This window comes from Perna viridis, chromosome 10 (genome assembly GCF_037379345.1).
Source record: "Perna viridis isolate PV_CMFRI_1.1 ecotype Kerala chromosome 10, ASM3737934v1, whole genome shotgun sequence".
Classification (NCBI taxonomy): domain Eukaryota; kingdom Metazoa; phylum Mollusca; class Bivalvia; order Mytilida; family Mytilidae; genus Perna; species Perna viridis.
The window spans coordinates 38963355-38976266 of record NC_142454.1 but is presented as its reverse complement, the minus strand read 5'-3'; the positions used below and the strand labels follow the sequence as shown (position 1 = coordinate 38976266).

The following is a 12912-nucleotide window of genomic DNA, read 5'->3' as shown; positions in this document are numbered from 1 at the left end:
CCATCAGAATCTGTAAAAATTAAAATTGTTTGAAATCTGGATTTTTTCAGTAAAACAATACTCCCCCCCCCTCCTGAATTCCAAACAAATGAATATATTGCTTTCTTTCTTTGTTTAAGGTACCCCAAGCATGAGTTCATTGGTTAATATTACAGTCACCATTATTGGAAGTGAACATCCTGTCTTCGAGAAACAGTTTTATACTGTTTCCGTGAAAGAAGACGTTGCCCTTTATGCTCCTATAATCAGCGTGAAGGCAACAAGTCCAAACAGTCATAAACTTATTTATAGTATCACAGGAGGTGACCCTTACAAGGAATTCGCGGTTGATTTTAACATCGGTAAGTGTTTTTTAATGTTTCTGTGGAAACCTGTAATGTTGCTATGGAAGCACTTTGTGTTGCTAAGAACACTATGGAAATAATAATAATATTTTGGCTCATAATTCCTAGCCTATTGGTGTGTGGACCTTTTTGTCACAATTGCACGTTTTTTATGTCCTAAATTGAACTTCACTAAAATTATTAATGATATTAATAAAAAAAAAATCCTTTTTTTTTTAATTTCTGAATCACTTTTGAATTAACTTCTCTCAACTACTATGCAATACTTTGGTGATGAGCTTAAGTGAATTAAAATATGTTTTACCAATGATTATCTGTCTAGTTATGTTATTTAGAAAAACACTCCTTCCCAATATACATGTAGTTATAAGGCCATTCAAAGTAAATTTCTTGGTTCCTGGAAAAAAAATATGAGACATTTTATTCACAATTTTTTGTAACCCTCTCTCTTTTCTAAACAGGAGGGGCATATTTTACATTGTTCTCTGTTGAAAAAAGTGGAAGTAGGGATGTATTTTCATATTGGTCTCATTGATGTGACAATAATATTGAGTAAAAAAAAATGATAAAGGACTAGAGAACCAGAAAATTACTTTTAGTTGGCAAATTGTGTATAATTATTTTTGGTTACAATGTTGTACTTACCTTAGATTGTCCTCTGAGTTTAAATCATTTTAATATTTTTTCCCTATTTATAAAATTTGAAAAAGATCCATGACCTTCCACTCTTGAAAGTAAATTTGGACCTTTCAATTATTCAACACCAGCTCCATTCATTGAATAAATTATTTTTTTGTACACAAAAAGTCTTTCAAAGTAGGTTGGTAGTGTGACTTTAAGTGCTTTATTTTTGGGAAAATTTCTACTGAATAAAAGTATGCAACTCAACAGGAATGATTTTAGAACATTTTGGAAATAGTCATACTTGCTTCATGTGTATATTGAAGTACTAAGTCTCACCTCAAATTTCAGTAAATCAGTAAACAATTCAATTGACTTAACTTTTTCACCTTGACATAAAAAATGTGAGCTCTAAAAATGATTTTTTAATGCTAGACCAAAAAAGAAATTAAGCTAAAAAAAATATTTTTTTTTTTAAAGCTGGACCGAAATATTTAATGTCTAAATAATGATTTTTTTTTTAAAGGTAGCACACATAGAATGTGGAGAAATAACTCTTTTATTAACTCCCAATTTTGTAGATGATAGTGGAATTATATTTTAATTCTCTTTTGAGAAGCTGGCGGATAGGAGTGCTTTTTACCCCTGGTCCTTTTGATAAATACCAGTGCATATATACAAGGCATGAAATGAAAAGATTGGTTTGTGGTTGCTCATATATATATATGGACACACCTCACTATACATGATATTACAATTACTAGGCTTTGCTTAAGTTTTTGTGGTTGTGTACTCCATCTTTAACCATTAAAAAAAATGACTTCCTATGTATATTTTTTTATGGTTGAATTTATATGTAGGGATATGGATTAACCAATGATGCACACATTTGTTTTTGCTTTCAACTCTCCCCTTTTTTTAGTCTTCTCCCCCTGCACTGTAATACTTAATTCTGCCATTTTATAATAAGACCGAGGTGACAGAATATTTAATTGTCGTAACTGTTGTGATAAATTTCTTTTTCAAAGTACTGGTTTATGTATTTATTTTTTTGTGCTAAGAAACCCTGATTATGTCTTTTTTTTTTGCAAATTAAATTTGTATTATCAAACTGTAACTCAAGGTTTTTAAGTTCTTTTCTTGGCAATCTTACAAAAAAAAATATTTTTTTATTTAAGTCAAGTTTTTTGTTTAAAATCTTTGTAAGAGAAAAGACATGAAACATCTAAGAGATAAAAAGAGAAAAAGACACCTGATTCAGTACTTTGAATAAGAGAAATAATGCTTGCAATTTTTTGCCATGTTTTGTTACAATTTTCGGTTTTGTTTAAATAAGGCAAGGATATCCTTGGGCCATGTAAGTATCCCAGAATTTTACTTGCTTGAGTTATCTCCCTTTTTAGTTTCCTGTCTGCTGCATGTTATATGGTGGTTGTTGTTTGCGCCATTTGCTTATGATAATTTTTACAAACATTTCATTATTTGTTGTGTTTGGTTTTAACACTGCACTGTTATTACTTTCTAAAACTTTTCAAGAAAAAGTTGTGTGTAATAGATGTTTGCATTCTTGCACAGGGAGTATAAAATTCAATAAGATTCCCTGCTTTGCACAAGTTGAACTTACTCAAACTATGAATTGTACTAATGTCCTTGTAAAGAATAGAAGAGGAGTGGAAGGTTTACTTCAAGTTCATTCAAAAAAAAATGTCAGATGCCAATTTTGGATATCAACCTATAAAATTCCAAGACCGTGGTCATACTGTCCAAAAATAGGTAAAATGCCGAACTTAATTGATGCTGCTCCATACTAATTCAGCAAAAAATAAAAATTATTTAAAATAACAACATTTTTTAGTTTTGTATCAGATGTTTTATTTTTAAGTTTCACTAGGTCAATCTCTTCATGATGATTCGCAATGGTAGTCTTGTTAAGTACATGTACGTTGTGCTCAAACATTTTCTAAAGTACTAGTATATATATTTGTCCAATCATATCACATGCAATTCACCTTTTGGAAAATCTCTTACAATATTTTCTCCGGACTACAGCTTCCTGAGGCTTGTTTCAATTAAAATTTTAAATGCTTAGGAAGACTATTTTCATTCCATGCAGTCTTTGGTTGCATTTAAAACTGACTCAGTGTTGGAAAAGAAAGGGTGTTAATGATTGTTAAAGCTATTTGCTGCATGGGACGATATTTAGCTGCACTGATGGGACTCTCACTCGATATTCTCAGCATTGCAATAAGTTCAAGTGACTATTTTTCATGAAGTTGAAATGCACAATTTAAAGGGAGGAATCTTAAAAGAAATGCAAAATCAACCCATTTTCTCTCTAGCTAATTATGTATACTAATTATGGTACATATCCTCGGTGGCAAATGTGAATTAGCTTCTTTGTTATGTGTTGTAGTAAATAGACTTGAAGAAATAGGTCACAGTGACTCAGTGTTGTGGATTATAGTAGGTCACAGTGACTCATTGTTGTTGATTTATCACATGTGAAATTATGATCTGCCATGAAATTTAGATGTAGTTTTAAGTCCTTCTTGCATCTTGTCTCCCATTGAATTAGATATTTGTCTGTCTGTCTGCACACTTTTATCACTTGAAGGGTGGTAATAGCATGCCAGGATAAACTTTTTAAAGGTCATCGTCATGGTATTAACATTACTTGATTTTTTTTAATTAAATCATAAGTTTGTATTTGCTTTAATAATAAGGGCCTGAAATTGATAAAGTTCGGAGGCCACAAGTAAAAAAAAATACAAACTTTTACAAGTATCTAAGAGAGGGATCATTTAAAACTCTTTAAAAAGTTCAGGAACATTTAGGTACTGCTAAATTGAACATTCAACACCGTAGCTTACTGCTAGAAATTCTTTGCTTCCTCTTTTAGTATTTATGCAAAACTGTATTTCATGAATATGCATATGAATTTGTATATATACATGATTGCATATTGATTTTTTTGTGATATTTATGAGTCATTGAGGGAAGGTAGTGGTTTGATATTTGGATATTTTGTATTCAAGACTTTGATTAATTACTAACACATTTACATAGCAATACTTAATCATTTAAAAAGATATTCTTATAATAATATATAACAAGATTTTGACCTAATTATTGTGTACATTTTTTTTCATTAACTTTCTGTTAATTTTAGTTTGAAATTAAACATATAACACTGTGTTAAAAGAACAGTTGAAGAAGTCAATGAAGCAGTTAAATTCTTTTGCTAGCTGTTTTGATAAGCATTTTGTTCTATCAGTTACTTTATTTACTTATGTTAAAGCAAACTCACTGCTCATCACTATTGATATTTAAGGAGGTAAACCTAGGGTAGGGGAAATAACTCTTGAAATCACTGATATGTTTGTATCGTATTCAATTTCTCCAAAGCCTTTCAAGCTTTCCTTTGAAACAGAATGAAATGAGTCTGAGTTACTTTGATGCTTACATGAGAAAAAAAAGGAGCTTGCCAATTGACAACCTTTGGGCAACAATGTAAAGTAGAAAATATGGAATTATGCAGACCTGGATATTTGAACCAATTTGTATTACTAATTGTGACTTAAGCATTTTTCTGATGCATCTAATAAAAAGTAGTATAGAGCATTGTCCCCTATGCACCTCAATATACCCTTCAGGGTAGTAAATGATATAGTCGTACACTAGAAAGGTGCAGTATGGGGCATGCAGTTGCAAACGTGTGAAATCTTTGGAAAAGCCATCACTTGGCACCCCAAAAATACAAGGTAGAAAACAAATCCTACAATTTGAAACATACATGAAAGAACCAACAAAGTAGACATAGAAAAAAAAAATTCTATTTTGTGTCATTAAGGAAACGGTTTGATTTTCTTTTCCAATTTTTAAGAAGATCAACTTAGGGAAAGAAAAATTGAGGTGGAATTTGGAATGTTTATTTCTATACCTTACCATTATTTTTGCCTTCTTTTCAGGTGTAGTATCAGTAGTTAGTCCTCTTGATTATGAGATCACTAAAGGTTATGACCTGACCTTGACAGCTGAAGATGTGACATCAGGGACATCTGCAACAACAAAACTCAGGATTATTGTTATTGTATGTGTAGATATTAAAGTGATGATAAATTGGGATGTTTGAAGTACAATTGTCTGTCTGTCTGTACATAAATCCATCACTATTTTGTATATCTGTACAACTGTTTTTTTTTGGTTTTTTTGGTTTTTTTCTTTTCATTAACATTATTATATCAAGTCTAAAATTGAGCTTGTGGTGTTGTTGGCAATTTTTTAAAGTCTTTTATGATAATTACATTTCAGATGACAATTTTATAATTTTCCACAATATATCATTTTTGAAATTTATGTAGTTATGATCATTTAAATAGAAACATATAAAAATAATGGTCAAGCCAATATTCATCTGATTTGAAATTTTTAAAAATATTTTTCAGGACATGAATGACAATAAACCTGTCTTCACAAAATTCAAGTACACTAGCTTAATGTCAGAATCTGTTCCTGTTGGTACCTCTGTTGCAACGGTTACTGCCACTGATGCAGATGTTGGATCTAATGGTCAAGTTTACTATAGTCTAGTGTCTGCTACAAAGGACAGTAATGATGTTAGCCATTTTGAAATTAATTCAGAAAGTGGACAAATTATCACGACTAAAATTTTGGATTATGAGAAGCAAAATGAATACAATGTCATTGCCATAGCTACCGATGGTGGGAAAAACAAGCATTTTACAACAGCACCTCTTCGTGTTATTTTGGAAGATCTCAATGATAATCCACCATACTTTGTTCAGCAATATCATGATTGCACAATTTTCGATCAGCCTAGCAGTTCATATGTGACAAAGGTGATGGCCTATGACCCTGACCCATGCAGTGATGGAAACTTGCAATATTCAGTTGTTGGTGGAAACATGGATCAAGTTTTTCATATTGACGCACAATCAGGGGTCATAACCTTGTCCAGCAGACGTATTGGCCAACTTTTACATGCATATGTTTTGAATATCTCTGTAACAGATGGAGTCTACACAGCCTTCACCCAAGTTGTTGTATCAGTGAAAGGCCCTAATAATCACAAACCAATCTTTACCAGGGAGTTGTACAAGGCAACCATTTCTGAAAATCTTGGCAAGGGAATGTTGGTTACCACAGTAACAGCTTTTGATGATGACCCTGGAACCAATGGCATGTTAACATACTCCATACCTAGTGATGTGATGAGGGATTATTTCAGTATTGATGCTGATACAGGTAAGTGCATGAAACTAGGATTTCAATACATGCAGTCATGGAGGTATTTTACATCAGTAACTTCAATTCCTTTTATTAAAATTAAGGAGGTAGACCTAGGGTAAGGGACATAACTCTTGAAATCAGAGATATGTTTGTATCATATTCAATTTCGCAAAAGCCTATCAAGCTTTCAAATAAAACAGAATGAAAATCAGTCCAAGTTACTTTGATGCTTTCATGAGATTGATGCAAAATGCTGGCTACAACCACTCCAATGATCTGTAAGAATTGTGTCTCATATCCTAAGTCTACCTCCTTAAATCGAATCTGTATAAAATTAGTTATAAGATTGGTACCTAAGTTTAACTATAGTTTTCTTTGTTTGTATTTTGTATTTTGTCATTGTTTGTAGCATGATGTGTTTTATTTTTGTATCTGAGTGAATGGTTATCAACTATTTAATTGTGATATATTTTTTTTTCAGGTGATATTTTCTCAGAGTTTGATTTTGACAGAGAAAAACAAGATTTTTACAGAGTTCCCATAGCTGTATCTGACAATGCAGGAAGGATGGGATTTTCACTCGTAGAAGTGACGATACGGGATTTGAATGATTACCAGCCTCGTTTCCTGAGGAATGAGTACAAGTTTGTTGTTTCTCCCTCTGCTGCTGTCAATTCTACTTTTGCAAAGGTAATTGGTACTGAAGTAGTTGTCATTATGTTCCCCCAAATAAGTTGGTGAAACATATTGTTATATAATCTCTTTCTTGTTATTTTTCGTTTGTCTTACGTCCGTCTTTTCCACAGAACTCTTGAAACAGCTGAATGGAATGAAATTGCATTGGCCACAAAAATAGACTATTATAATTAGATGTGCCAACTGATTTTAAAATTTCAATTATGGCCACCATATTGAAATGGCCACCCTTCGAACTTAAAAAAAAATCCTTAGGAAATTTAAAAAAAATGCAGAAAGTTCATACTTGGTTAAGAAAAAGGTCACTTTATTGTCTATTTATTGAACATAAAGAAATTTTTAAAATGGACATCATTCCAAGATGGCCGCCAGTCAAAAAATAAATTTATATCAACAACAAAAATTCAAACAAATCCATGTAGGCGTACCAAGTGATTTTAAATGCTCATGTGAGAATGTGAGAGGTGTAGGAACATATGTTATGCTGTGTGTAATAATTATATTAAGTTTTTATATAGACCTACTTGACAACAGATGTAGATAGAACAGGAATGAAGCAATAAGGAAATTAACATACTGTTAACCAGAAAATTTTCGCACCGTCTTAAGGAAATTAACATACTGTAAACCAGAAAAGTTTCACACTGTCTTAAAGGAATTTACATACTGTAAACCAGAAAATTTTCGCACCGTCTTGAGGGAATTTACATACTGTAAACCAGGAAATTTTCACCCCACATCTTTTGGTCGCAATTTTATATTTTAAGCGATCTATCTGCTTTTGCACAGTTTTTAATTCTTGATCTTTCCTCAGATTGTATTACGTTCTTCGAAGAAAATATTCACGACAGTTTAATTTTTCGTGTTACTGGTCTTACCATGAAAATTATAGCAGAAATAAAACTGCCACGAAAATTTCATAGTTTACATTATGACAGTGTATTGCAGCAAAAATTAAACAAAATATTTAATCATTGTTTAAATTAGAATACCTAAAAATTGTTACCATGGCAACACTTTGCATTTTAAGGGTTTTCATGTACGTCATGAAATGGCAATAGGGTATGTAAGTCTCGTCACGTGACTCCGTGGTTTCATGAGAATGGGTCCTTATCTCCCATTCAAATGCATAGAGATTCGTCATTAACTTAGTTCAATGTTAAAAGCAAAATATATTTTTGTGAAAAAATACTGATAAAAAATGACAAATATCTAGTTCTACTGAATAAAAATGTTAGGAAAAACATAGAAATAGAAGATTTTGCATAGTGATACAGCGTTTTCATTTCCCGGAAGTGAACAATAAAATGCAGACTGGCCTTTGGAATTTCAATACGTTCTACATCTAAAATTCTGGAAGGAAAACTGAAGCTAGAACGAGACTTACTAACCCTATTAATCCGACACGTTTATTAAGTTGTAAAATTGTATGTGTTGTTATCTTTTTAAACATCCCAACAAATTTGAATTGTATTAGCAATTCTGCTAAACGAAAAAATAAAAAACAACAATAGTCTTACGCAAAAATTAATGATATCTTTAAAATTTTGTAGGTGGTTGCGGTAGATGAAGACAAGGGTATGGGTGGTGTTGTCCATTATAAATTGGCTAATGCCGAGAAATTGTTTCATATTCACCCTTACAATGGGGAACTGAGTGTCCAGTCAGATCTTTCATCTGTTGGTAAGAGATTAAGCAAGTTTCATTGCATTGTGGGATTATACATAATTTAATTTGTTACCATAATGATCAGGCTCAAGACTGTGATAACATTACTGTAAAGTTTCATACATTGCTTGCTATCTCACAAATGTAATAAAAATACTTTGAAATTCAAAATTTTATTCAGTCTTGGGTCTACAGTGATGAAACTTTTTTTATGTATGAATATAGATCTGTTAGAACATGATATTTATCTCTGAGTTAAAATTTTTCAGTAACTAGTTTAAAAATTAAACATTTATGCATTCAAATATTTTTATAGCTGGTTATAAAGTTACCCAACTTGAAGTCTTTGAATTTGTACCTGACACCACTATACATGTTCTGTATTGTCAAATTTCATTTTTTGTGTTTCCATGGTTATAATATTCAAATCTGTAATAGCATTAGCATTTCCTTATTTACAATATTTCTTTGCAGAAAATCAAGTATTCCAATTCTTTGTTCAAGCTGTTGATCAAGGGGAGCCAACTCTTGATTCATCTGTTCCAGTTGAAGTATATGTCATGAGCAAAAAGGATATGCCTCCTAGATTTCAGGTATCTGAGAGAATTGTTTACACGTTAGCGGAGGATGAGACCATTTTCAGTAGATCCATTATTGCACACAGTATTCTCCCAGTAAAATACTCTATTTTGAGTGGAAATACTTTGGATACAAATTATCCACCAACATTTGAAATCAAGCAGAATGGGAAGTTGCGTTTGGTTGGGAAATTAGATTATAATGAAGTCAAAAGATACCACCTGACAATTCAGGTCAAGACATCAACAACTCCGGCATTGTATGATTATGTTGATATCATAATTGTAGTAACAGATGTCAATAACAGAAACCCGTCCTTCGATTCTTCTGAATATTTCACAACCGTAATAGAAAATGGCCAACCAGGGGACTCTGTTGTTCAGGTACATGCCTATGATGAAGATACAGGCTCGGAAATTAGGTATAGTTTTGACAGTGATGATTCTGAGATCGCCAAAACATTTAACCTTGATCCAGTAACTGGATGGATCACATTGATTAACCCACTGGATAGAGAAACCACTGCCAAGTATAATTTTACAGTTTATGCTACTGATGTCCATGCCAAAACACAGCAGACGTCAGCCACTCATGTCAATGTGGCAGTTTCTGACCAGAATGACAATCCCCCAATTTTCAGTCGGCCATCTTATGTTGCAGCCGTCAACGAAGGAGCAGCATCTGGGACTGTTTTACTTCAGCTGACAACAACAGACGATGATATCGGAGAAAACACACATGTGGATTATCTCATTGTTGATGGTGACCAGCTTGGAAAATTTCAGATACAGAGCACTGGTGAGGTTATTGTCAATAAACATTTGGATCGCGAAATGCACTCACAATATGAGTTGACGGTAATTGCAACAGATGGAGGAATGTCAACGATGACTAAAATTACAATAACAATACTAGATGACAATGATAATGACCCTGTTTGTGACGAGGTGAGTAGAAGTAGTTCATTTTACGTTATCTACAACTTTATTTTTTATCAATTGTTCTTACTGCCTCAACATGTGTATCTAGAAAAGTAAAGGGCACTTACCCTACCAGTGCACCTGGTCCATGCTACCAGTTTTCAGTGGAGTCAGAGTTGCTCATTTACTTTTGTTACTTTGTACCAGTATGTATTATTTTAGTTGCTTTATGTTCTTTGTCGTGTTTGTCTGTTTTCCATGTCTAGTCTTTGTCCCTGGGTTACATTCTTTGGTTTTCACTGGAATCGTGGTTCTCTTGATTACTCTTTCTATCTCACACTTCTGCTGTGATGCTAAGAAACGCAATTTCTACTGTTATGTCAAATTGACATTTGCTGATGAACAAAAAAAAAAAAACTTTATTTATGTGAAAATGCATCTTTGAAAACCTAGGGTTGAATACACTTTATACTTCCCACCTTCAGAGCAAAAACAGCAACAGATTTCAAATGATGGTGATAGCTCTATGTATACAGTCCAGTTAGTCCAACTTATGTTTTAAATCACTGTATAAAATCTTAGTAACAAAGAAATTGAGACTTTTCAAGATTCTTATTGTAAGATTTGAAAGGTATTACATTTTGTTCTGATGCAGTTGTTCATCTTTAGTTTTTAAAGTATTTAGAGTTTATTTTAAAGACAAGATTGACCGTACTTTTAATCTATTTTTAGCCTATCCATCAGATCGTACTCTCAGAAGACAAACCTATTGGTAGTATTATAAAAAGGGTCAAAGCTGTCGACTCTGATGATGCTGCTACCGTGAATGCCCAGATCAAGTACTTCATAAAAGATGGGAATGAGAGGCAGAAATTTAACCTGGATAAAAGTACAGGAATCTTGACAGTACAGAATGTGCTTGACCGAGAAAGTATTGACCATTATCACCTGACCATTAAGGCTGAAGATGGTGGTGGGAGGTCATGTGACATTGATGTTTACATTGAGTTGAGTGATGTTAATGACAATGTCCCAGTGTTTATTGATGTTCCTGTAAATTTCCAAGTTCTAGAGTCGACACTGCCAGACACACTGTTGCTGAGAGTCAGAGCTGTTGATGAAGACCTAGGTAATTATATAAAGAATTTAATGTAAGGAAAGATGGAGAGTCTGAACTTTTTAACATGAATGTAAATCTGTACAACTTTGGTGAACAAGATCCAGAGAGGTTTAAATTGTATCTAAATTTCGGTGAGGAATGATTTTAATTTTTGTACAGATTATATTTTAATATTAGAAATATTCCTTATGATCTAATTTCTAATGCATGACAGTGTAAATATGAATAATTCTTAAAGCATTATTTTATTAGAAATTGTTTTAATCTCGGAGTGTGGACCAATTGACATCAATTACATCAAAGTAGCAAGATAACCTGAAAGCTTGTTACATATCAATTTGAATTATTAAAATGTGTATTTTACAGGTATTAACAGACAGGTGAAATATAGTTTGAAAGATGAATCAAATGAACACTTTACATTGGATCCTGAATCAGGGGTGATAACTCTTGTCAGGTCATTGGACAGAGAGACCAAAGACCTGCACAAACTCATGGTGGAGGCCTATGATATGGTTAGCAGTGATATGGTCAAATAGTTCAAGTTGACTTCTATAAGAGTTTGAGAAGCCTTTATTGTTCCTTTCTCATATTCTGATTGATAATAACTTCATACAAACTTCATACAAATATAAGATACAACTGAAGTTTGAGCTATGAATGAAATCTTATCAAAAATTTATATGTTTGGGATGTCTAGTGTGACAAATTCTGTTTGTTTCATAAATCATAATTTTGTATCTTAGTTTCTAAAATTTTACACAAATATTACAGGGTAATCCAAGCCTAACTGGAGAAGTGATGCTCAACATTGTTGTTCAAGATGAAAATGACAATCCGCCAGAATTTATTAAAAGTAGCTATCTTGTTTCCATTGGTGAAAATAATCCTGCGAACTCTGATGTCATACAAGTCATAGCAACCAGTAAAGACATTGGAGTCAATGCTGAAATGTCATACATGATTTCAGCTGGGAATGTTGATGAAAGTTTTACAATTGATCCTGATAATGGTAAGTTTGACACTTGTGGGCAGAGTTACTTTTCTTGTAAAATTTTATATGTATTATACAAGTTCAGAAATAACCCAACAAACGTAGATTTAGCAAGTGTCAATTTTCAGTACTTGTTAAATTAAGCTAGTGGAAAAATTTCTTAAGTTTAGCCTCTGAATATTGACTTTAAGGTAAAGATATAAAATTATCCTGCATTTTTTTATACAGGAATGATCAAGACTGCTAAAATTCTGGACCATGAAAAGACATCGGAATATATCCTGACTGTTATAGCCCATGACAGGTCTCCAGTTCCTCTTAGTGCCTCAACGTTTGTGACCGTAAATGTCACAGATGCCAATGACAATCGACCTGAGTTTGTGCAAGACCTTTATAAACTCAGTCTTAAGGAAGATACTGCTGTCAATGAAGTTATACTACATGTAAGTATTATGTAATAAATTTATTTTTGTAACATTTTAATATCTAAGGGACACAACTCTGTAATACTTTGTTAAAATCTTCAAATTTCAAGAATTTAGCTATGGGTTATGTAAAAGACTTAATGTCATTGTTCATTGTTTCATGACTTTTTGACTTTTTTGGTATTTCTACATAACGAAGTACCCCTATGTTTCTAACAGGATGTTGAATTTTTAGATATAAAAATAATCTTTGAAAAATGAATATTTGCTATAGCCAACCTCTAGCTGATGTGAA

General features: G+C 32.5%; 1 protein-coding gene across 11 annotated transcripts in view; it reads left to right on the top strand.

Moving 5' to 3' along the window:
* The window catches only part of LOC148605700 (protocadherin Fat 1-like), a 134654-nt gene that overhangs the window by 102593 nt on the left and 19149 nt on the right, over positions 1-12912 (top strand). For 10 of the 11 annotated variants that reach the window (XM_088550703.1, XM_088550702.1, XM_088550707.1 and 7 more), the window contains 11 exons: positions 120-341; positions 2302-2322; positions 4934-5055; positions 5411-6230; positions 6697-6905; positions 8465-8594; positions 9054-10105; positions 10811-11207; positions 11565-11713; positions 11973-12210; positions 12421-12635. In XM_088550703.1, coding sequence (XP_088406829.1) covers positions 120-341; positions 2302-2322; positions 4934-5055; positions 5411-6230; positions 6697-6905; positions 8465-8594; positions 9054-10105; positions 10811-11207; positions 11565-11713; positions 11973-12210; positions 12421-12635 — 3575 coding nt within the window. The remainder of the gene's footprint in view (positions 1-119; positions 342-2301; positions 2323-4933; positions 5056-5410; positions 6231-6696; positions 6906-8464; positions 8595-9053; positions 10106-10810; positions 11208-11564; positions 11714-11972; positions 12211-12420; positions 12636-12912) is intronic. The other variant, XM_088550704.1, reaches the window with a different exon arrangement.